Here is a 24,484-nt window from a genome sequence, read left to right as displayed (position 1 = left end):
AATACTGCAGCTGCTGACTTTTAATTGGACACTTACCTGTCCCTGGGTCCAGCGATGCGGGGGATCGAAGCCCCGCTCGTCCCCCCCCTCCGCTCGTCGGCGCCGGCATTTCAACTGTGGGCGCCGGGCTGTGGCTTCACAGCCTGGCACCCACTGCGCATGCGCGAGTGGCGCTGAACGCCGTGATTGGCCGCTCAATCACCTGGGACCTGCAATGGGTCCCAGATGATTGACAGGAGGGAGGGAGAAGAGCCGAGCCCTTCCTGTGCCAGGGGGAAGTGATGTCACCAGCCCAGGCAGACGAAGGGGCAGACTACGAGGGACCACCTAGCAAAAGGCATTTAGAGGTAAGTAAAAAAAAAAAAATATCCAAATGTTTTTTTGTTTTTTTTTTTAGAATTTTTTAGATATGTTTGTTTTTTTGGGTGGAACCCCACTTTCAGTTGCGCTGATAAAGAAGACCTCTAATCTGGTATAACAAACAGTATCAACTATTTAGAAATGCTGTGCAGACATTATTCATCCCGGTACAATGCAGATAATTCTCAGTTTATTATACATCTACAGAGAGCCTTGAGTCCTGTATAGATCCCATGACCACAGCAATGAAGATGACCAAAGATCAAAGACACATGACTGAGAGGATGTTAGACCTCACCCTGGAGATCATCTACCTGCTGATTGGAGAGGTGAGGAGAATTCTGGGAGGTCACATGACATCACTTTTATCCCAACCTGATTATGGAAATGTCTCAGCCTGAAGTTAGTAATCATTTACATTTCCCATGATGTTCCACAATAGGGTTACACGGTAGTGAAGAAGACATCTGGTAAATATGTGACCTCCAGTAGACAAATCACTGTCCCTTCATCTGTGAAGATTCTAGAAGTCACCAAGAAGATCATTGATCTGCTGACAGAAGAGGTGAGTGGTGCTGGGAATTCTGGGACATTATCCAGTAACAGACAAGGGATGTGTCTGGATGGTGACTGTATCATTGTGTGTGTCAGGTTCCTATAAGGTGTCAGGATGTCACTGTCTATTTCTCCATGGAGGAGTGGGAGTATTTAGAAGGACACAAGGATCTCTACAAGGACCTCATGATGGAGAATCAGCCGACCTTGAATGATGAAAAATTAAGAATAAAGATATGTGGCTTGAATGAAATGACATTGAACCTCACTCTGGAGATCATTAACTTGTTGACTGGAGAGGTGAGGAGGATTCTGGGAGACTCACATGAAATCACTCTGATCTCGATTGGTAAAGGTGACCAAATCTGGTCAATGGGGAAGATTGTAATATTATATTTATTGTTGTATATCACAGGACTGTGCTGTAGTTATGAAGACAAGAATGAGAGAAAGAAGAGGCCCCATCGCCACGTCCTCACCAACCTTCCTGGCTCTTAAGAGAAAACGCAAGAAGAAGATTCTAGAAGTCACCAAGAAGATGATGGAGCTACTGACAGGAGAGGTGAGCGGTGGTGGGAATTCTGGGACATTATCCAGTAACAGACAAGGGATGTGTCTGGATGGTGACTGTATCATTGTGTGTGTCAGGTTCCTATAAGGTGTCAGGATGTCACTGTCTATTTCTCCATGGAGGAGTGGGAGTATTTAGAAGGACACAAGGATCTCTACAAGGACGTCATGATGGAGAATCAGCCGCCCCTCACATCACCGGGTAAGAGGAGACCTTATTGTAAAGGAGAGAGCAGTACGGAGGGTCCACCTAGATATACTTGTAATGCAGAAAGTATTCCAATTTTCAGTTTGCTTCTATGAGTATAAAGTATATAGTTTGAGCAAAAAATGTGGATAATTAACAGAACTTCCTATTCTCTGGTTAGAAGAGATTATTTTAATAATCGTAGCCCAGGAGGATGTCTGTTTAATTGAGTCATCTTACCTTATTATAAGCCGATGCTGAAGATGTTGTCTTTTCTTTTCCTGGCAGTTAGATGTGGGGTGACCGAGGATGACTTATCTCTAGTAACACAATCTACATACATTGATTCAATCTGCAAATGATTGGGGGGCCTCTAGCGTATGGCCGATACCTAGTAGTAGGGGTATTGGGTCACAAGGGACCCTTAGTTTACCTATGGAATTTATAGTCCCCACCACCGTCGTCCAGAAGGGCCTCAGCTGCGGGCACGCCCATACCACATGGAAAAAGGAGCCAACCTCTGCGCCGCATCTATGGCAGGTTGGTAGTCTGTCGGGGTATATTCTTGCCAGTCTCTCTGGGGAGTAGTAGACCCAGTGGAGGAACTTCAGCTGGGTGAGGAGATCCCTGGCCGAAATAATTAATGGGATATACTGTTGAATGCCGTCTTCCCAGTCATCGTCAGCCAGAGTGGGGATATCTGATTGCCATGCTGAAAATACCTGTGAGACCTTTGAAGTATCAAGTCCCTCCAGAATAGAGTAGAGGGCCGAGAGAACTCCCCCCCCCATCCGGGAGGCCCTCAATAAGGTTTCAACGTCACGAACCTCTAACCTAATCGTTCCTGGGAATTGGGCCTGGAACACGGGGCGTAACTGTTGATACCTAAACAACATGCGATTGGGCGAGGCTCGGTTTCGCTTGAGGTCGTCAAAGCTGAGCAACCTGCCTTCAGTCACAATGTCTCCCAGGGTTTTCATTTCATACGGGGTCTGGGATGGTTTCAAAATGGGGTAGTCTGGGGGTTGCCACACAGTGGGGTGTTTGGGGACCAAGTATATGGTTTCGCCACCTTGGATTGGACCATTACCCTTAACGTAGTACCCAGAGGTCATATCTTTATTAATAAATGACAGAGAAGTGCTGACATAAAGTTTCAGTACCTTCCTTATCACTTAATGAACCTGACAAAGAAGGTGAGGGATTGTATACCATATTGTACATTCATCTCCGGTCCTAATCAGTACAATGAAAGCTTCATTACTAAATGAATCATGCTGAAACACGAGACAATTATTTTTACGATTTTTTTTTAATCTCCATTCCTCAATATAACGTCATGTTCCCAACAAATGAGGTGGAGATACTGTACACCATATGAAAGGTCCATCTCCATTCCTCAATATAACGTCATATTCCCAACAAATGAGGAGGAGATACTGTACACCATATGAAAGGTCCATCTCCATTCCTCAATATAACGTCATGTTCCCAACAAATGAGGAGGAGATACTGTACACCATATGAAAGGTCCATCTCCATTCCTCGAAATAACGTCTTGTTTTGTTTTCTAACAGATGGACACCATGTCAGGAAGACCTCGGAGGGAAATCCTTTTTTATCTCCAGATTCTGATGCAAAAAATGATCACATTGCTGAATATTCTCCTGAAATAAACCAAATGAGTGAAATGACACACCACAGACCATATCATGTGGAGACATCAATGGATCCCTCTAATCCTGAGGAATCTTCTGACCAATCACATCCTGTTACTTCAGATATCCATCTCCATTCTCACAGTGCAGATCCATCAACACCTCCATCTATACCCAAGGAGTCTTCTCTAATCCATGAAGGATTTCCCACAGGAGAGAGTTCATTATCTTGTTTGGAGTGCGGGAAATATTTTAAGAGGAAATCTGAACTTCTTCTACATCTCAAAACTCACACCAGTGTGACCTTTTCATGTTCAGAGTGCGGGAAAGTTTTCTCTAAGGAAAGCAAACTTCTTACACACCAGAAAAGTCACAAGGGTAAGAATCCTATTTCCTGTTCAGAGTGCGGGAAACACTTCAATTTCAAGTCACAGCTTCTTATACACCAGAGAAGTCACACAGGTGAGCGTCCATATTTATGCTCAGAGTGCGGGAAAGGTTTCTCTAGCAATGTATACCTCCTTTCACACCAGAGAATTCACACAGGTGAGCGCCCCTATGCCTGTTCAGAGTGCGGGAAACATTTCATCAGCAAAGAAAAACTCGTTTTACACCAGAGAATTCACACAGGTGAGCAGCTGCATCCGTGTTTAGAGTGCGGGAAACACTTTAATTTCAAATCACAGCTTCTTATACACCAGAGGAGTCACACAGGTGAGCACCCCTATGCATGTTCAGAGTGCGGGAAACATTTCACTAGCAAAGCTTACCTTCTTTTACACCAGAAACTTCACACAGGTAAGGGCCTGTATTCATGTTCAGAGTGCGGGAAAGTTTTCACTCTTAAAACAAATCTTCTTAGACACCAGAGAACTCACACAGGTGAACGGCCATTTTCATGTTCAGAGTGCGGGAAAAGTTTCAGTAGCAAAGAATACCTCGTTTTACACCAGAGAGTTCACACAAGTGAGCAGCTGCATTCGTGTTTAGAGTGCGGGAAACGCTTCAGTTTGAAATCACAGCTTCTTATACACCAGAGGAGTCACACAGGTGAGCACCCCTATGCGTGTTCAGAGTGCGGGAAACATTTCACTAGCAAAGCTTACCTTCTTTTACACCAGAAACTTCACACAGGTGAGGGCCTGTATTCATGTTCAGAGTGCGGGAAAGTTTTCACTTTTAAAACAAATCTTCTTAGACACAAAAGAACTCACACAGGTGAACGGCCATTTTCATGTTCAGAGTGCGGGAAAAGTTTCAGTAGCAAAGAATACCTCGTTTTACACCAGAAACTTCACACAGGTGAGGGCCTGTATTCTTGTTCAGAGTGCGGGAAAGTTTTCACTTTTAAAACAAATCTTCTTAGACACAAGAGAACTCACACAGGTGAACGGCCATTTTCATGTTCAGAGTGCGGGAAAAGTTTCAGTAGCAAAGAATACCTCGTTTTACACCAGAGAATTCACACAGGTGAGCAGCTGCATTCCTGTTTAGAGTGCGGGAAACGCTTCAGTTTGAAATCACAGCTTCTTAAACACCAGAGAAGTCACACAGGTGAGCACCCCTATGCGTGTTTAGAGTGCGGGAAATGTTTCAGTAGCAAAGCTTACCTTCTTTTACACCAGAAAAATCACACTGACAAGCATTCGTATTCAGGTTCAGAGTGTGGGAAGCGTTTTTCTGATGAAGTAACACTTAATAAACGCCAGAGAGAGCGTCCGTATTCATGTTCAGAGTGCGGGAAGTGTTTCACTTGGAAAGGACACTTACATAATCACCAGAAAACTCACACAGGTCAGCGTCCTTACTCGTGCTCAGAGTGCGGGAAATCTTTTGCTGAAATTTCAAGCCTTCATAGACACCATAGGGTGCACACCCGTGACTATGCATTCTCATGTTCCAAGTGCGGGAAAGGTTTCACTACGAAAGAAAATCTTCTTGTACACCAGAGCAGTCACGCCGGGGAGCGACCTTTTTCCTGTTCAGAGTGCGGGAAATGTTTTAACAAAAAAAGAACACTTATTATACACCAGAGAAGTCACACAGGAGAGCGTCCGTGTTCATGTCCGGAGTGCGGGAAATGTTTCACTCATAAGGGACACTTTCGTAATCACCAGAAAACTCACACAGGTGAGAAACCTTATTCGTGTTCAGAGTGCGGGAAAGCTTTTGCTGACACAGGCAATCTTCGTAGGCACCAGGTACTTCACACAGGAGCGTATCCATTCTCATGTTCAGAGTGCGGGAAAGGTTATATTGAAAAAGCGGCCCTTCTTTCACACCATCTCCTTCACACTGGTGAGCGGCCTTATTCATGTCCAGAGTGCGGGAAATTTTTTAGGTACAAAGGAAACCTTGTTAGACATCAGAAAACTCACACGGGTGAGCGCGATTATTCATGTTCAGAGTGCGGGAAACGTTTCACTCAGAAAAGACACTTGATTTCACACCAGAGGATTCACACGGGTGAGCGTCCTTATTCATGTTTAGAGTGCGGGAAACGTTTCGCTCAGAAAGGACACTTGATTTCACACCAGAGGAGTCACACGGGCGAGCGTCCTTATTCATGTTTAGAGTGCGGGAAATGTTTCTCTCAGAAAGGAAAGCTTCTTATACACCATAAAACTCACGAAGGGAAGCGTCCTTGACCATGTTCAGAGTGCGGGAAAACTTTCGTTCATAAAAGAAATCTAAGTAAACATCAGAGAACACACACCCGCTAAATCCACTGACGAATCTACGGACGATTTTTCACAAAATGATTTGTAGGGTTCAATGAAGAAATGTAAGAAAACAATGTAGTTTTTAAGGTGGGACAACTCTGTAAAAGTGACATGGAGGGTTGTCTGGTTTGCTTAGACATCTCCTGGCTTCTTCTATTTCTTGGACCCTCCAGTTGGGATCTCGGCCTCCCACAGTTCCTGGTTCTGTTCCCGCACACCTTGGGGGGAGGGTGTAGGAGATCGTAGGCTTCTCTAACCAGCCATGGTGACTCCGACTTCCATAATAATTATTCTCTTCTATGTTCTGCATACAATGTTGGTGAAGAGTTCCTCTACAGCCTCGGAGCTAGAGATGTTATTTTCGGCACCATCCAGAGAAAGAAACCTAGACTTAGGCCGGCCAGAGAGAGGAACCTGGACTTAGGCTGGCCAGAGAGAGGAACCTAGACTTAGGCCGGCCAGAGAGAGGAACCTAGACTTAGGCCGGCCAGAGAGAGGAACCTAGACTTAGGCCGGCCAGAGAGAGGAACCTAGACTTAGGCCGGCCAGAGAGAGGAACCTAGACTTAGGCCGGCCAGAGAGAGGAACCTAGACTTAGGCCGGCCAGAGAGAGGAACCTAGACTTAGGCCGGCCAGAGAGAGGAACCTAGACTTAGGCCGGCCAGAGAGAGGAACCTAGACTTAGGCCGGCCAGAGAGAGGAACCTAGACTTAGGCCGGCCAGAGAGAAGAACCTAGACTTAGGCCGGCCAGAGAGAGGAACCTAGACTTAGGCCGGCCAGAGAGAGGAACCTAGACTTAGGCCGGCCAGAGAGAGGAACCTAGACTTAGGCCGGCCAGAGAGAGGAACCTAGACTTAGGCCGGCCAGAGAGAGGAACCTAGACTTAGGCCGGCCAGAGAGAGGAACCTAGACTTAGGCCGGCCAGAGAGAGGAACCTAGACTTAGGCCGGCCAGAGAGAAGAACCTAGACTTAGGCCGGCCAGAGAGAGGAACCTAGACTTAGGCCGGCCAGAGAGAGGAACCTAGACTTAGGCCGGCCAGAGAGAGGAACCTAGACTTAGGCCGGCCAGAGAGAGGAACCTAGACTTAGGCCGGCCAGAGAGAGGAACCTAGACTTAGGCCGGCCAGAGAGAGGGACCTGGACTTAGGCCGGCCAGAGAGAGGAACCTAGACTTAGGCCGGCCAGAGAGAGGGACCTGGACTTAGGCCGGCCATACAGTGGGGGGGGAAATAATGATTTGTTCCCCTCCCAGATTTTTGTAAAATTTCCCACTTACAAAGAAATGAAGTGTCTATAATTTTTATCATGGGTGTATTTTAAATGATAGAGACGAAAGAATATCAAACCAAAAATCCAGGAAAAACAAATGTTATCAATTGAGTTGCAGTTCAGTGAGTAAAATAAGTATTTGATCCCCCAAGCAAAACATGACTTAGTAGTTGGTGGAGAAACCCTTGTTGGCAAGCACAGAGGTCAGACGTTTCTTGTAGTTAGTGACCAGGTTTTTACACATTTCAGGAGGGATTTTGGTCTATTCTTCTGCACAGATGTTCTCCACATCTTAAGGTTTCTCGGCTTTCTCTTGGCAACTCGAAGTTTCAGCTCCCTCCATGAATGTTCTATAGGATTAAGGTCTGGAGACTGGCTAGGCCGCTCCATGACCTTAATGTGCTTCTTCTTGAGCCACTCCTTTGTTGCCTTGGCGGCAGTGGTGGCTGGTGGTCAAAATTTTAGGGGGGGGGGGGGGGGGCACAAAACAAACCTGGCTCCATCACTCACACCCCGCCCCCCCCCCCCCCCCCCCCGGGCAGGCTCTTGCACTACATAGTAGATGCCAGATCTATAGGAGATTGCACAGACTGTATTGTTCATGGTCTGATGAAAAAGGGGATTTGACAGAGTATGGTCAGCTTTAGGACAATACCAAGAAATAAACTGCTTTCATATAGGAAAGAGGAGGGATAGACAGGATATACACAACCAGCAGGAAGGGGTGTGCAGGGATGGATGGACAGGTAGGTGAGTAGGTGGGTGGATGGATGGATGGGTGGGGTGGATGGATGGATGGGTGGGGTGGATGGATGGGTGGATGGATAGGTGGGTGGATGGATGGATAGGTGGGTGGATGGATGGATGGGGTGGATAGATGGATAGGTGGGTGGATGGATGGATGGGTGGGGTGGATAGATGGTTGGGTGGGGTGGATGGATGGATGTGTGGGGTGGATGGATGGATGGATGGGTGGGTGGGGTGGATGGATAGATGGGTTGATGGATGGGTGGGATGGATGGGTGGGGTGGATGGATGGATGGATGCGTGGGATGGATGGATGGGGTGGACGGATGGGTGGGATGGATGGATGGGGTGGACGGATGGGTGGGATGGATGGATGGGGTGGATGGATGGGGTGGATAGATGGATGGGTGGGGTGGATGGATAGATGGGTGGATGGATGGATGCTTGGGATGGATGGATGGGGTGGACGGATGGGTGGGATGGATGGATGGGGTGGACGGATGGGTGGGATGGATGGATGGGGTGGACGGATGGGTGGGATGGATGGATGGGGTGGACGGATGGGTGGGATGGATGGATGGGGTGGATGGATGGGGTGGATAGATGGATGGGTGGGACGAATGGAAGGATGGATGGGTGCAGCGAGGAAGGAAATATTTAATGATCAGGAGATGGTAGATCTGCCTGTCAGTGTTCTGATCCATCACAGATCAGTGTACAGTGAAGGAAGCTCGTCTTCCCCTCCTGCTGTCATCTCCTGTCCTCCCAGCACAATGTCACCATCCAGTATTATCAGATCCCCCCTGCCAGGGAGAAGCTCTGGTCTCTGCTCTCAGACTGGGTGTAAATGCAGCTGGATGAGAGGAGAGGACAGCCTGAACTAGCATAACATCTACCATTATCCACTGCGTGCCAGGCTGCCCCTCCCCCTACCTGCCACACATTTAACACTAGCAGCCCCATCCAGATTTACTGTCTCCGGAATCTGCTAAAAGCTTCTCTCTCAACCCTTCACTGCACTCCCCCTCCTCCTCCCCAGATCCACTACACAGGCAGCTGCTGCAGGTCTGAGAGCACAACAGTTGCTTAACCTTACCTGCTAGCAGCTTCAGTAATGTGTGTGACGGCTCATCCATTCCTTTCTGTTTTTCTCCATGTGCTCAGTGGAGAGGGGAGGGGCCTCCCCTCTCCACTGAACACACGGGATTAGTCCTCACGGCGGCCATCTTTTTGTAGCCCGCCTGAAGTTACTTTGTTCTCACACTGAGAACAAAGTACCCGGCCGGGCGGATGCTGGTCGGCGCGATCGATTGCGCCGCAAAGCATCTCCAAACCCCGCCAATGAAGCGCCGCGTCTGAAATCTCGTGATTGCATTGACGTGGCGCTTCCCATAGTGCACTGTGTGTCCGGCGCCCGCCGAGCACAGTGCACTTGGTTAAAGGACATTTTTTTTTTTTTTTTTAATTTTCTTAAAGGGGCAGTTTAAATTTTTTTTATTTATTTTTTATTTTTTTGTGACTACAGCAGGGGGGGGGGGGGGGGGCGGCGCCCAGGCGCCCCCTATGGACGGGCCGCCACTGCTTGGCGGTATGTTTTGGGTCATTGTCATGCTGGAAGACCCATCCGTGACCCATCTTCAGTGTTCTGGCTGAGGGAAGTGTAACGGAACGTCCCACACTCTGCTTGAGTGTTTCCGTCATATACCGCTTCCTCCAGTCTGAATATAGATATTAGATATTATAGCCGTATATTACAACCAAGAACTAGACAGGACTCATTTTGGCTGCAAAGATGGAACATGAACTGTTTATTTGAACACAGGTACATACTTTTATACACTTGAGAAGGAGGCCCCCCCCCCCCCCCCCCCCTTCTGATTATCTTACCTATACATACAAACTGTACCAAAGAATACAAAAAGTTTTCCCCAGGGGGTTTTTAAAGCAGCAAAACATTGGTATTAATAAAATAGATCACAAATAGAAGGTATATACATACAAACTGTAACCAAAAACATAAATTAACATGAGCTAATGAACTAGTCATTTACCAGCCTAGGTGACTCAGAGGTCTGACCTTCCGGATCAGACTTGTTGTCTCCTAGCACAAACTACAATACACATTATCATAAGTATAAACACAGAACACCTTCACACAATAGCACGAGACCACAAGTAGCAGACTATCCATCTCCTACATTGTACAGAGGCCAATGTGATCAGCTCTTTCAATTAACACGTATAGTTCAAATCAAATAAACCAGGAATATTCTTTGTATATTTCCTGGGAGATATTGTGGATAAATATTACTGTCCCATTTGCTTGGTCACCATGTGCCTCCAATAGACACAGGGTAACTTAGACATAAGAGGGCATGGAGAGCTGAAACAAAGGTTTCCCTTAACAAACCAGGGCCCATAGTCAGTAGGCAATAGGCTAGTATTAAGTCCCCTCCAAATGCCTCTGTCCCGGGTGAGTCTATCACAGCAAGAAGGTTTATTGCGGCAAAGTCGGTCTGTACCTTTAGCAGAGAAACGGCTCCAAAGCATAATGTTTCCACCTCCGTGCTTGACTGTAGGGATGGTGTTCTTAGGGTCATAGTCAGTATTTTCCTTCCTCCAAACACGGCTAGTCAAGTTAATGCCAAAGAGCTAAATTTTGGTCTCATCTGACCACAGCACCTTCTCCCAATTCTTCTCCGAATCATTTGGACGTTCATTGGCAAACTTTAGACAGGCCTGTACATGTACCTTCTTTAGGAGGGGGACTCGCCGTGTTTGGAGGAAGTAAAATGCTCATTAGGGTCATGGAGTGGCCTAGCCAGCACTGGTAATGGACTAAAGAATTTTGTGTAATCTAAACAGTCATGTACACTGGGCGTCCCGTGCCCAAAATACTTTCATCGAAGAGCACCTGGCATGTGTAGTAGGTCCTGCTCTGCTGCTGCTCCCCCCTTGTACCTGACAGCAATTCCCTGCTGTCAAAATGGCAGCCTGGAGTCCTCGTGTAAAAAATGGACAGCCTGTCACACCATTTATAAATTGTTCAGTTGGGAAATAGAGAAATATAAGGTAATATTCTGACTTCTCTGTTACATTCATCTGTGGATCAAATAGGCGAGCTTTGATCTGTTTATTATGTTAGGTATATTAGCCTGGCTATAAAAAAAAAACATATATATATATATATATATATATATATATATATATATATATATAAATATAAACTGTGTATATGTTATATGTATGTATTTTAATAATATTCGTTTGTAATAACCATTTTTTTAATTTTTTTTAGCTTTTATTCTTTTTTGTTGTTCTTTTTTAGTGTTGTATTACAATATTGAAAAATAAATATAAGCTCTTTTATTATTCAAACTTTTTTTTTAAGCTTTTATGCATTTTGCTTGTTATTTTTTTTTTACTGTTGTATTACAAAAAAAGCTCAAAAAAACAAATAAAAAATATTTGTTTTCATATGTAAATGACTTGCAATACTTTGTACAAAGGTTAATAATTGAAAAAAAAATCCTTTTTAATATTCAAACCTTTTTTTTTCTTTTTTTAATTCGTTTTGAATGTTATTTTTCGTGTTTATTACAAAATTTAAAAAAAAAGTCTTTTTAATATCCATTTTAATAGCTTTTATTCATTTTGGTTGTTATTTTTTGTGTTGTACTACAAAAATAAGTCCAAAATTTTAAAAGTTTTTGTTTTCATGTCTAACTGACTTTGCAATGCTTTGTACAAAGGACAGTAATTGAGGAAAAAGGCTTTTAATATAATTTTTGTTTTTTAGCTTTTATTCATTTTATTGTTATTTGTTTAGTGTTGTATTACAAAAGAAAGGACGAAATTGAAAAAAATAAGCCTTTTAATATTTAAACTTTTTGAATTTTTTTTTTAGCTTTTATTCATTTTTTTTTCTTGTAATTCCCTTATTTAACTTTTATTCATTTTGCTTGTTATTTGTTTAGTGTTGTTTTACAAAGAGAAGCCCGGAATTGAAAAAAAAAATCTTTGTTTTTATTTGTAAATTACTTTACAATGCTTTGTATAAGGATACGAATTTTGTCTTTTTTAAATTTGACAAATGATATAAGGGGACTTCAAAATGTTTCTGCACTTTTTTTTTTTAAACTTCAACAAATAAAAAAAAATGCAAAAACTTTTTGAAAAACCTTTGTAGAATGCAATGTGTATTTGTTATCTTTTTTTATCTGATACTGTGTAGTGAGTTTTTTTCTTTTAGTTTTGTTACATTTTTTTTGTCTATGGTTTGTATAAAATATTAAATTCATTTTTTTCAAAAGAAAGCCCTGCGTGTCCTAACAAAAAAAAAGTACTGTATGTATTATTTTGGTTTTAGTAATAGCAAAGTTATTGACGAATAAACCGGCCCACGGCAGAAATGTAAATATTGGATGGGTCCATAAGGGGTGTGCAGATGTGAGAGCTGAACTGGATAACAGGTTCTAGATTACATATTTTTGAAAAATAAATATCAAATGTGTAGTGTAACAGCGTATGAAAACACTCATTTATCAGTGAAGATAAGGGAAATATAAATGGAGAAATACAATAATAAAAAATAACGTGATAACTTAAAGTGTCCACATTCCAAAAGGAATATAAATAAAAAACTTAGGTGATAATAATAGTGAAAATGTCCAAAATTAAAATAAGAGGTGTGGCCACCAAATGGGTCTGGAAGTAATCTAGTCCCAATGATATATCATGCAAATAAGGCGGATTCCATACAATGCAAATGATCCATAAATATCTCCTCCGTAATGATCTGAATCAACATAAGGGATAAGGTACTCTTACCAACTTTGGTGGACTCACAGGCCGTTGGCAGTGAGTCAAAAAGGCTTGCACTGTCTTGGGATGGAGGACAGTATGGGAGCAGGTCATGTGCTGGTAAACCTCTTCCTCCAAATGGGGGGCCAGGATCCTGCCCGGATGGTCTACACGATCTCCGTCTTGGTCAGCAATGGTAACCATGTATAAAGAAAGAAACAAGGAGCCTCCACATGGTGTAAATCCAAAAATTCAATTGGCATTTATTTGATCAATCACGATCATCAACAATCCATAAAAGTATAAAAAAGGTATAATAGAATCGATTCCAGTAGTAAAAAAGGCAAGCGTGGTGTGGGTGGCTGGGTACAGATTACTTCCAGACCCATTTGGTGGCCACACCTCTTATTTTATTTTTGGACATTTTCACTATTATCATCACCTAAGTTTTTTATTTATATTCCTTTTGGAATGTGGACACTTTAAGTTATCACGTAATTTTTTATTATTGTATTTCTCCATTTATATTTCCCTTATCTTCACTGATAAATGAGTGTTTTCATATGCTGTTACACTACACATTTGATATTTATTTTTCAAAAATATGTAATCTAGAGACGGGATAAGATTACTCTTTACTTCACTGTGGAATAATTTTTTCTTCTTTTGGAAATTAATTTTTTATATAGAGGTTTATATTTTAGCGCTACACTATTTATGTTTATGTATTTTGCACAATTTGGTCTTATTGGAGTGTTGGCTGCTATTTCACGTTTCTGATTGGCGCGGTATTTTCTACCCTTTTTTGTGGATAACAGGTTGGTTCGTTCTGTAGGAGACACGTGGACTTCCTTATGAAATTAAAGAATTTTGTAGGACTTCATCTTCTGCACTTTATCCAAGAAATGTTTAGTAGAAATTTCTCAAAGTTTCACACCTAACAGGTTGTCGCATTCATAACCACTTCAATACCGGGCACTTATACACCTTCCTGCCCAGACCAATTTTCATTTTTCAGTGCTGTCGCAGTTTGAATGACAATTGTGCGGTCATACAACACTGTACCCAAACTAAGTTTTTATAATTTTGTTCCCACAAATAGAGCTTTCTTTTGGTAGTATTTGATCACCTCTGCGGTTTTTATTTTTTGCTAAAGAAAAAAAAAAAAAGACCGAGAATTTTGAAAAAAATACAAGTTTTGCTTTTGACTCTGTTAAAAATTTTTGTAAATAAGTAAGTTTTCTCTTTCACTGATGGGCACTGATAAGGCGGCACTGACAGGCACTGATAAGGCAGCATCGATGAGGTGGCACCAATGAGCGGGCACTGACGATGGGCACTGACATGTGGCACTGATATGTGGCACTGATGGGTGGCACTGATATGCAGCACTGATAGACATTGATAGGCGGCACTGATGGGCACTCATGGGTGGCACTGGGTGCCACTGGTGGGCACTGATGGGCACTGATAGGTGACACTGATGGGCACTGAAAGGCTGCAAAGATGGGTTCTTATGGGTGGCACTGATAGGCGGCACTGCTGGGCACTGATAGGCTGCACTGATACGTGGCACTGATGGGCACTGATACGAGGCATCCCTGGTGGCACTGGCAGTGGTAGGCATTGTGAGTGGGCACTGATTGGCAGCTGCCTGGGCATTGATTGGCAGCTGTCTGGGCACAGATTAGTATTTCCTTGGGGGTCTAGGGGGCATACCTGGTGGTCCAGTGTGGATTGCTTCCCTGGTGGTCCTGGGCGGCTTCCCTGGTGGTCCTGGTCGGCTTCCCTGGTGGTCCTGGGTGGCATCTGAGGGGGGGGCTGTGCTGATAAACAATCAGCACAGACTCCCCCTGTCAGGAGAGCAGCCGATTGGCTCTCCTCTACTCGCATCTGTCAGACGCGAGTGAGGAAAAGCCGATCACCGGCTCTTCCTATTTACATCGTGATCAGCCGTGGTTGGACACGGCTGATCATGTGGTAAAGAGTCTCCGTCAGAGACTCTTTACCTAGATCGGTGTTGCGGGGTGTCAGATTGACACCCCGCAACAACTATCGCCGCGATGCGTGCCCCCGAAACCACTTTGCCACCGTCATTCTGCTATATGGTGGGCGGCAAGTGGTTAAGCCTGTGGTCAATACACTCTGAAGGAGTGTTTCCACTCACCCTCTGAAGTCTCCAAGCCTTCCAAGGCAAACAATCTGCTTCAGATCCTTCCAAAGAGAAGACAGACGAACATGACTGCAAGAATGTTGTCTAGTTCAAGCAACCTAGGATAAAGATGACGGCGACATCTAACCGGTTGTCGCATTCATTAGGCATGTGGTCAATACACACTCTAAAGGAGTCGTTTCCACTTACTCTGTGAAGGGGTCATAAATGGTGCCAATGAGTAGTCTCAGAACCTCCTCAGGCAAATCTAACCCTTGTCAGCTTCTTCCCAAGTAGAGGTGAATGAACATGTGATTCCTACTTTGTTCAGGCAGGCTGTGGTTAAGATGATGGTGACCAAGTGGTCACAATTAAGCGTATGGTCAAGACACTCTAAAGGAATGGCTAAATTCATCTCCTGCAAGGGCCATCTATTCTGGCAATATTCAGTCTTCTATCCAGGGCCTTCTCAAGCCAATCAATCCTCTTCAGTCTCTTCTGAACAGGAAGATGATGACGACCTTTGGTCAGATTGGTAAGGTTGGTGAAACGCCTTTAAATAGAAGTGAAGCTTTGGAAGTTTTTTAAGTACCTCCAGAAGACAGCTTGACAATGCCCTTATGTTGGATGGATCAAGTGCTCGTTCTAAAAGCTTGGAGTATATGTCCAGGGGTTGGGATCACCCCTCTGGTCAGTGTGTGTCCCTTATGGGATTGGCCATATACCTGACCTTACCATTAGAAGATGTGGCCTTCAAGGACAAACGCTATCACTGCATTTTTCTTGATCGTAGAAGGTCAAGCCTAAATTTAATAGTGGTCATTTTGGCTTCCTGCCTCAAGATGAATGTCTGTTGACTTAAAGGAGACAGAAAAACTCAGGAGTCAGTTTCCACGCTCACTCTCACGCCAGAGAGCTTAGCTTCTGCATTTCTGTCTGGGAGTCCAGGGAGAACTGGGAAGCCAATGCATAAACCAAGAAGTAAAGAGTTCCATGTCAGGATGCTTTCTGTTATTTTGGGATTGTGCCACCCATAAATGCCTTAGGGGCACTATGTGACCCCTCTGTGGACATAGGTACAGCTTTGGTGATTGACACGTGGTCCCTTAAGGCAAGCATTTTAGGCCATATCTGGAGATCTTTCATCCTTCACGTCTCAGATTGAGCCATAGAAATCGCCTCTCTCCAGCAGCTCAGGTAGGCTCAGTTTAACTCTCGCTCCCGTTCAAGTCGGGTTTCTGGACTAGTGGCCTAAACTTGTGGTTGAAGAAACTAAATTGTCTGCAATGTCATTCCCTTCTTTTTTTTTTATTTAAAGATATGACACAGATACAAATATAACGATAGCTTTGCATTGCCTTTAAACTGTAATGAACGCGTAAAGTATAACAGTCAAAACATAACAGTTACATGTGAGTGAAGGTCGTTATTCAGTCAGACTCATACTACTCACTGAAGTCTAATATAGTGTAAACATAAACATCTGTGCCTATCACCTTTTGTGTCTTTTTTGTTGAAAGAGAGAAGTAGTAAAGGTAGAAAGAGAAGACAGAGAAGAGAGAAAAAGAAAGAGAGAGAGGAAAAAAAATATTTTTTAAAATTATATATATATATATATATATATATATATATATAAAATATAATATCAACACTCCAGGGAGGGGGAGGAGGGGAGGGGCAGTTGCCCCCGGGGAGCCAAGTTTGGTAATACTGAACTGTTGATGGGGATCCTAGACGATGGATCCTGACAAGAATTGGTGGAATTCGTCGGAGAAGCGAAAGAGGTTCCAATGAAACCATCTGGACTTATGTTCCTCCGACTTATCTCGCAGCGCAGAGGTCAGATCTTCCATCTGCTCAATGTCCTTCACTCTTGCGAACCATTGGGCTACCGTTGGCGCAGACCGTTGCTTCCAAATGCAATGTCATTCCCTTCTGACAACCTGGCGGTGCAGTCAGACACCAGCAAAGTGTAGGGGAGCCCTACTTCAAGAGCAATGGGCTCAGGGCCAATGGTCTTTTTCAAGGATCCAAGATGGTGTCATGTCCAACATCCTGGAGTTGAGAGCCGCTTTTCAGGCTCTTAGCCTTCAGTCACCTCATCCGGGGTAAGCCTGATCTGGTAAAGTTGGACAGTGCAACGACTGTGGCCTACATCTGGAAACAAGGCTCAGTCTCTCACTTCTGAAGGAGGTTTCTCTAATTCTAGAATCCACCCAAGTCAATCTTCTGCAGCTATCTGCAGCCTATGTGCCTGGTTGGAAGAATCTTCATGCAAACTACTTGTCCAGGACAAGTCCGGACGACAAGGAATGGTCCAGACTACTGCGAGTCTTTCGAGAAATAACAGAGCTTGGTATTTTTCTTCCAGAGGTAGGCCGCTTACATTCCCAGTCAACACTAAGTTGCTGAAGTTCCATTTCAGGGCCCAGAATCTGCAAGCAATCGGGGTGGAGGTGCTGACGGCAGAGTGGATCTCCAAGACAGCTTATGCCTTTCTGCTGCTCCCTCTGATTCTCAGCTTCCAGCAGAGGCTGAGCAGAAGAAGTTGACATCACCTGGCCATCTGGCCAGCAACCCTTCTGCTGTGCTGTTCGTCAGTGGGACATCTCCAGAAACCCATACCAACTTGCAGCCAGTCATCGTAGGCCACCGGACTGTAACAGGCTTTTGTGACACCGGAGCCGAAGCCACTTTGGTCAGACCAGAGGTGATAGAAGAAACAGACATCACCCCAGAGAAGTTTTTCACCCTCACTGGAGTTGGGGGAACCCGTTCCCATGTCCCCAGTGCCTATGTTTTCATCGATTGGGGTGCTGGAAGTGGGATGAGAGAGGTGGGCATCTCGAAGGAGATCCCCACTGCTGTGTTGTTGGTTGCTGATTTAGGTACCCTTGTTTCTCACTATGCCCCTACTAAGAGCACCCAGGATGCTCCCATGGAAAATCTCTGGACCTACCAAGGTATTGTTTACAGATTTTGGGGTAATATCTGGGCGACCAGTGGATGGACAGAGGGAGGGGGAGGGTGGAGTTGAAGTGCAAGGCCCTCCTTCTTCAAAGATAGGAGAGGAGACCCCCTTGCCTGTGAAGGTAACTGATGTATGTTCCAATGATGCTGCACTGGTAAATGTTAAATGTGATGATGATGATATTAACGCATTGCCAGTATTGGTGGTCACTTGCAGTGCTGCAAAGGCGGCCGGGGTGCAGGCCCTGATCGCAGAACAGCAGGAGGAGGTCTCTGGGCCCTCTCCCTGTTCTGTCCCAGTGGACTCCACCTCTGTTGAGCCTCAGCAGCCGTCCTTGTTTGCCATAAGACTGCTGGCTGGGACTTGTTCCGCCTTTGAAACAGCACTGCAGACAGACCAAACACTAGCACAGCTCAGGAGTTCAGCTGCTCGCCCCCCTGCAGAGAACGACAAACAAAAGGTCTACTGGGACAAAGGGAAACTGTACAGAGAAGGTTTGCATGCAGACGGGAATGAGGCTGACATAGGTAGCAGGCAGCTGGTTGTACACAGTCAATTTAGGGGACAGCTGCTAAAAGTGGCTCATGAGATTCCCCTCGCAGGGCACTTGGGGATCACTGAGACCCGGGGGTGGTTGATACATAACTTTTGTTGGCCTACGATGCTCGCTGACTACTGTCGGTCCTGTGTTACCTGCCAGCGAGTTGGCAAGGTAGGGGATGTACACAGGGCTCCGCTAAAACCTTTGCCTGTGATTGACGAACCTTTTAAGAGGGTGGCGGTGGATATCGTTGGGCCTTTGGCCATCCCTAGCAGTTCAGGCAAATGTTTTATCCTGACAGTTGTCGACTATGCCAAGCGTTAACCAGCTGCCTGCTACCTATGTCAGCCTCATTCCCGTCTGCATGCAAACCTTCTCTGTACAGTTTCCCTTTGTCCCAGTAGACCTTTTGTTTGTCGTTCTCTGCAGGGGGGCGAGCAGCTGAACTGCATGCAGACGGGAATGAGGCTGACATAGGTAGCAGGCAGCTGGTTGTACACAGTCAATTTAGGGGACAGCTGCTAAAAGTGGCTCATGAGATTCCCCTCGCAGGGCACTTGGGGATCACTGAGACCCGGGGGTGGTTGATACATAACTTTTGTTGGCCTACGATGCTCGCTGACTACTGTCGGTCCTGTGTTACCTGCCAGCGAGTTGGCAAGGTAGGGGATGTACACAGGGCTCCGCTAAAACCTTTGCCTGTGATTGACGAACCTTTTAAGAGGGTGGCGGTGGATATCGTTGGGCCTTTGGCCATCCCTAGCAGTTCAGGCAAATGTTTTATCCTGACAGTTGTCGACTATGCCAAGCGTTATCCAGAGGCGGTGGCTCTCTCCTTCCTCCGGGCAGACAAGGTCACTGATGCTCTGATGGGAATCTTCACAAGAGTGGGATTCCTGGCCGAGCTCATTAGCGATCAAGGCCCTCGGGTCGTGTCTGACTTTATGCAAGCTCTCTGTCTGAAAATACAGATGATGCATATCATGGCCAGTCCTTATCACCCACAAACAAACAGCTTGTGCGAGCGTTTCAATGGCACCTGGAAACAATTGTTGCGCAACTTTGTGCGCTCCCAGGGCAAGGACTGGGAACGATATCTGCCTTATCTGCTGTTTGCCTACAGAGAGATGCCTCAGGAGTCTATGGGCTTTTCACCATTTGAACTTCTGTACGGACGGAGGGTAAGAGGGCCCCTGGACCTAATCCGATTGCCGACCCAGAGGTCTCTGTTGTGGACTACGTCCTAAAATTCAGAGATAAAATGGAGACGTTGGTGGGAACTGACCCAGGCCCAGGCCAGGCAGAAACAGCGGTATGACCGTAATGCTAGGGAGCGGACCCATAACGTTGGTCAGCCGGTGTATGTTCTGCTTCCCCTGCGGCAGAACAAACTCCAAGCAGCATGGGAAGGCCGTACACCATCCCCCAGCTTCTGAATGATGTCACCTACTTGGTCAGGTTGGGAGAAAGGAGTAGACGGCCGAAGGCCATTCATGTGAACATGATCAAAGCCCATCATGAGCGCACGGCCTATGTCATGCCGGTCTGCAGCAGGACGGAGCCTGAGGAGGCTGATCCACTTTTAGACCTGCTAGCTGACACCAGGGAGCACACCTCCCAACTTTTTGAGATGGCAATGAAGGACACCTATCAGCAAAAGTATGCTCCAAATCAGGGACAGTCCCTCAAAATCAGGGACAGTTGGGAGCTATGCCAGGGAGGTAGACTCAGAACTCCTGATAAACTCCAATCTGACCCCAACCCAGGTACCTGAGCTGAAGAGAGTGCTGGCAGTACATGGTAGCAGCTTTACAGGACAACCTGGGAGGGCACACCTCGCTGTCCACCAGGTGAACACCGGGGCACATCCTCCCATTGAATATTCGGCCTATTACATCTCCTTGGAGGTGCTGGGCGACATGAAATGGGAGGTGGAGGAAATGCTGCAGCTGGGGGTGATTCAGAAGTCCCACAGTGCCTGGGCGTCCCCAGTAGTCCTGGTCCCCAAAAAGGATCAGACGACCAGGTTCTGTGTGGACTACCGGAAGCTGAATGCCATCACCACTGCAGATGCCTACCCCATGCCCCGGATTGACGAGTTCTTATCACAATCATGGATCTGAGCAGGGGGTACTGGCAAATTCCTCTGGCCCCTGAGGCTCGGGAAAAGTCGGCCTTCATCACCCCATCCCCCCCACCCCCATTGTATACACTATAGGATTATAAAAGACCGGGGACACGTATGGGTGCCCCCAAGGGTAGTAGTAATGCAGCTATGTGCGCTGCAGCAAACAGTGGGTGTGGCCAAACTGTTCTTGCTGACATCACCCCGCCCCCCCCGGTGGTGCCGAGCCTGCCCCAAGACAGCCACCCGCAGCTTCCGGACGGCAACATGATTTAAAACCCGGACAGTCCAGGTGAATCCTGGACAGGCGGTAACCCTAGTTTCCTTGCCAAGCATTCCTTCCCTATCACATCTGAGCAGCCCATGTGACGACAGTGTCACACGTGTGGGTGTATACACAGTGGTAAGTGACAGCCCACTCCTTCCCTCCTCCACACCCACTAACCAGCTAAACACAATGGGGGTGGGGTATTACATGTAGATTCATGGAGGCTTCACCTCCCTGTTATTCTAAGACACAGGCTGGAGGGGCGTGACACAGCCTATGACTGGCAGAAATCCACTCACACCATGCCAAAAAATAATAAAGATTTGATTTCACATATATATATTTGTATGAAAATTTAAAACAGTTTATTGATATTAATCACTTGACCTCCAGAAGATTTATCCCCCCTTCATTACCAGGCCATTTTTTGCGATACGGCACTTTAATTGACAATTGCGCGGTTGATGACCCCAAAATAAAAAAAGACTAGCAAATTTATATTAGGATAAAATATATCTCCCTTAAAAAATAAAACTTAAAATATTTCTCTCTAACCCTCTAATCTTTAACCCTAACCCCCAACCCTATAAGCGTTAAACCTTACATACACTATATTGTCAAAAGTATTGGGACGCCTGCCTTTACACGCACATGAACTTTAATGGCATTCCAGTCTTAGTCCATAGGGTTCAATATTGAGTTGGCCCACCCTTTGCAGCTATAACAGCTTCAACTCTTCTGGGAAGGCCATCCACAAGGTTTAGGAGTGTGTCTATGGGAATGTTTGGCCATTCTTCCAGAAGCGCATTTGTGAGGTCAGGCACTGATGTTGGACGAGAAGGCCTGGCTCTCAGTCTCCACTCTAATTCATTCCAAAGGTGTTCTATCGGGTTGTGGTCAGGACTCTGTGCAGGCCAGTCAAATTCCTCCACGCTAAACTTGCTCATCTATGTCTTTATGGACCTTGCTTTGTGCACTGGTGCGCAGTCATGTTGAAGCAGGAAGGGGCCATCCCCAAACTGTTCCCACAAAGTTGGCAGCATAAAATTATCCAAAATGTCTTTGTATGCTGACACCTTAAAGCGGAGTTCCACACAAAAATGGAACTTCCGCTTTTCGGAACCCTCCCCCCCTCCGGTGTCACATTTGGCACCTTTCAGGGGGGAGGGGGGTGCAGATACCTGTCTAAGACAGGTATTTGCACCCACTTCCGGCATAGACTCCCATGGGAGTCTATGCCTCTTCCTGTCCCCATCGCGCTGTCTGCTGGGAACACACAGCTCCCAGCAGAGAGCGGAGACCACTAGGGACGCGCAGCGCGACTCGCGCATGCGCAGTAGGGAACCGGGAAGTGAAGCCACAACGCTTCACTTCCTGATTCCCTCACCTAGGATGGCGGCGGTAGCTGCCGAGAACCGAGCGGGTTCTCGGCGTCCCCTGCCGACATCGCTGGACCCCGGGACAGGTAAGGGGCCATGTATTAAAAGTCAGCAGCTGCAGTATTTGTAGCTGCTGGCTTTTAATATTTTTTTCTTTTGGCGGTGTGGGTGAACCCCCGCTTTAAGTGTTCCCTTCACTGGAACCAAGCCCAACCCCTGAAAAACAACCCCACACCATAATCCCCCCTCCACCAAATGATTTGGACCACAAAGCAAGGTCCATAAAGACATGGATGAGCGAGTTTGAGGTGGAGGAATTTGACTGGCCTGCACAGAGTCCTGACCTCAACCCCCAAGAACACCTTTGGGATGAATTAGAGAGGAGACTGCGAGCCAGGCCTTCTCGTCCAACATCAGTGCCTGACCTCACAAATGTGCTTCTGGAAGAATGGTCAAACATTCCCATAGACACCCTCCTAAACCTTGTGGACAGCCCTCCCTGAAGCTGTTATAGCTGCAAAGGGTGGGCCAACTCAATATTGAACCCTACGGACTAAGACTGGGATGTCATTAGAGTTCATGTGCGTGTAATGGCAGGCGTCCCAATACTTTTGGTAAAATCGTGTATATATTTTGTTTTTCTTCTTTTTTGTTTTCTGCCATGAGGCTGCTGATGAAGTTCCAATGTGCGTAGAGCATTATGGTTCGGCACCCAGGAATTTGACCGAAACTCAATACATTCGTGTTCTGGAAATTCAAGGACAACAGAGGGTGCAGTTGTCGTTTTCTCCACAAGATGGCGATCTCTACGTTTGCCAGAGGAATGCACAGAGGAAATGAAATAGGATACAGAGAGGCAGATGTGGCTTACATTAGTGCTGGAGGGAAAAAAAACAAGTCATTGTTGGAACTGGCCGCAGAGGAGGTAAGAAGATTTTTTCTTATATCTACACTAAGGATGAGCTCCGGTGTGTTCGCACAGCCCACGTGTAGAGCCCACCAGGAAGTCGGCGCGGCGCTGCGCTAATCACAGGCAGTGAGACATTGTCCCGATGTGCGGCTGCCCAGTAAATCCCACGTCATGTCCGTCCTCTTCCTCCATAGTAGGGATGAGCCGAACACCCCCCTGTTCGGTTCGCACCAGAACATGCGAACAGGAAAAAAGTTCGTTCGAACATGCGAACACCGTTAAAGTCTATGGGACACAAACATGAATAATCAAAAGTGCTAATTTTAAAGGCTTATATGCAAGTTATTGTCATAAAAAATGTTTGGGGACCTGGGTCCTGCCCCAGGGGACATGGATCAATGCAAAAAAAGTTTTAAAAACGGCCGTTTTTTCAGGAGCAGTGATTTTAATAATGCTTAAAGTCAAACAATAAAAGTGTAATATCCCTTTAAATTTCGTACCTGGGGGGTGTCTATAGTATGCCTGTAAAGGGGCGCATGTTTCCTGTGTTTAGAACAGTCTGACAGCAAAATGACATTTTGAAGGAAAAAACTCATTTAAAACTACCCGCGGCTATTGCATTGCCGACAATACACATAGAAGTTCATTGATAAAAACGGCATGGGAATTCCCCAAAGGGGAACCCCGAACCAAAATTAAAAAAAAAATATGACGTGGGAGTCCTCCTAAATTCCATACCAGGCCCTTCAGGTCTGGTATGGATATTAAGGGGAACCCCGGCCAAAATTAAAAAAAAAAAATGACGTGGGGTTCCCCCTAAATTCCATACCAGACCCTTCAGGTCTGGTATGGATTTTAAGGGGAACCCCGCGCCAAAAAAAAAAAAAAAAAACGGCGTGGGGTCCCCCCAAAAATCCATACCAGACCCTTATCCGAGCACGCAACCTGGCAGGCCGCAGGAAAAGAGGGGGGGACGAGAGTGCGGCCCCCCTCCCTCCTGAACCGTACCAGGCCACATGCCCTCAACATTGGGAGGGTGCTTTGGGGTAGCCCCCCAAAACACCTTGTCCCCATGTTGATGAGGACAAGGGCCTCATCCCCACAACCCTGGCCGGTGGTTGTGGGGGTCTGCGGGCGGGGGGCTTATCGGAATCTGGAAGCCCCCTTTAACAAGGTGACCCCCAGATCCCGGCCCCCCCCCTGTGTGAAATGGTAAGGCCTACCATTTCACGAAAAAAGTGTCAAAAATGTTAAAAATGACAAG

The 24,484-nt window shown here is 46.0% G+C and overlaps 2 protein-coding genes across 2 annotated transcripts in view; both read left to right on the top strand.

Moving 5' to 3' along the window:
• The window catches only part of LOC141106766 (uncharacterized), a 106,332-nt gene that overhangs the window by 20,037 nt on the left and 61,811 nt on the right, over positions 1-24,484 (top strand). The window contains exons 12-15 of the mRNA XM_073597693.1: positions 568-689; positions 803-949; positions 19,510-19,719; positions 23,187-23,235. Coding sequence (XP_073453794.1) covers positions 568-689; positions 803-949; positions 19,510-19,719; positions 23,187-23,235 — 528 coding nt within the window. The remainder of the gene's footprint in view (positions 1-567; positions 690-802; positions 950-19,509; positions 19,720-23,186; positions 23,236-24,484) is intronic.
• Positions 3,255-6,536, top strand: LOC141104576 (uncharacterized). Its single transcript, XM_073594184.1, has one exon. It carries the CDS (start codon positions 3,354-3,356, stop codon positions 5,976-5,978), a length of 2,625 nt encoding a protein of 874 aa, XP_073450285.1. The 5' UTR covers positions 3,255-3,353; the 3' UTR covers positions 5,979-6,536.

This window comes from Aquarana catesbeiana, linkage group LG08 (assembly GCF_042186555.1).
Source record: "Aquarana catesbeiana isolate 2022-GZ linkage group LG08, ASM4218655v1, whole genome shotgun sequence".
Classification (NCBI taxonomy): domain Eukaryota; kingdom Metazoa; phylum Chordata; class Amphibia; order Anura; family Ranidae; genus Aquarana; species Aquarana catesbeiana.
Note: the sequence above shows the minus strand (reverse complement) of the source record. Positions and strands in the feature narration are given on the sequence as shown.

Coding starts and splice junctions, on each gene's coding strand:
- LOC141104576 (XM_073594184.1), top strand. CDS start 3,354: ATGAGTGAAATGACACACCACAGACCATATCATGTGGAGACATCAATG.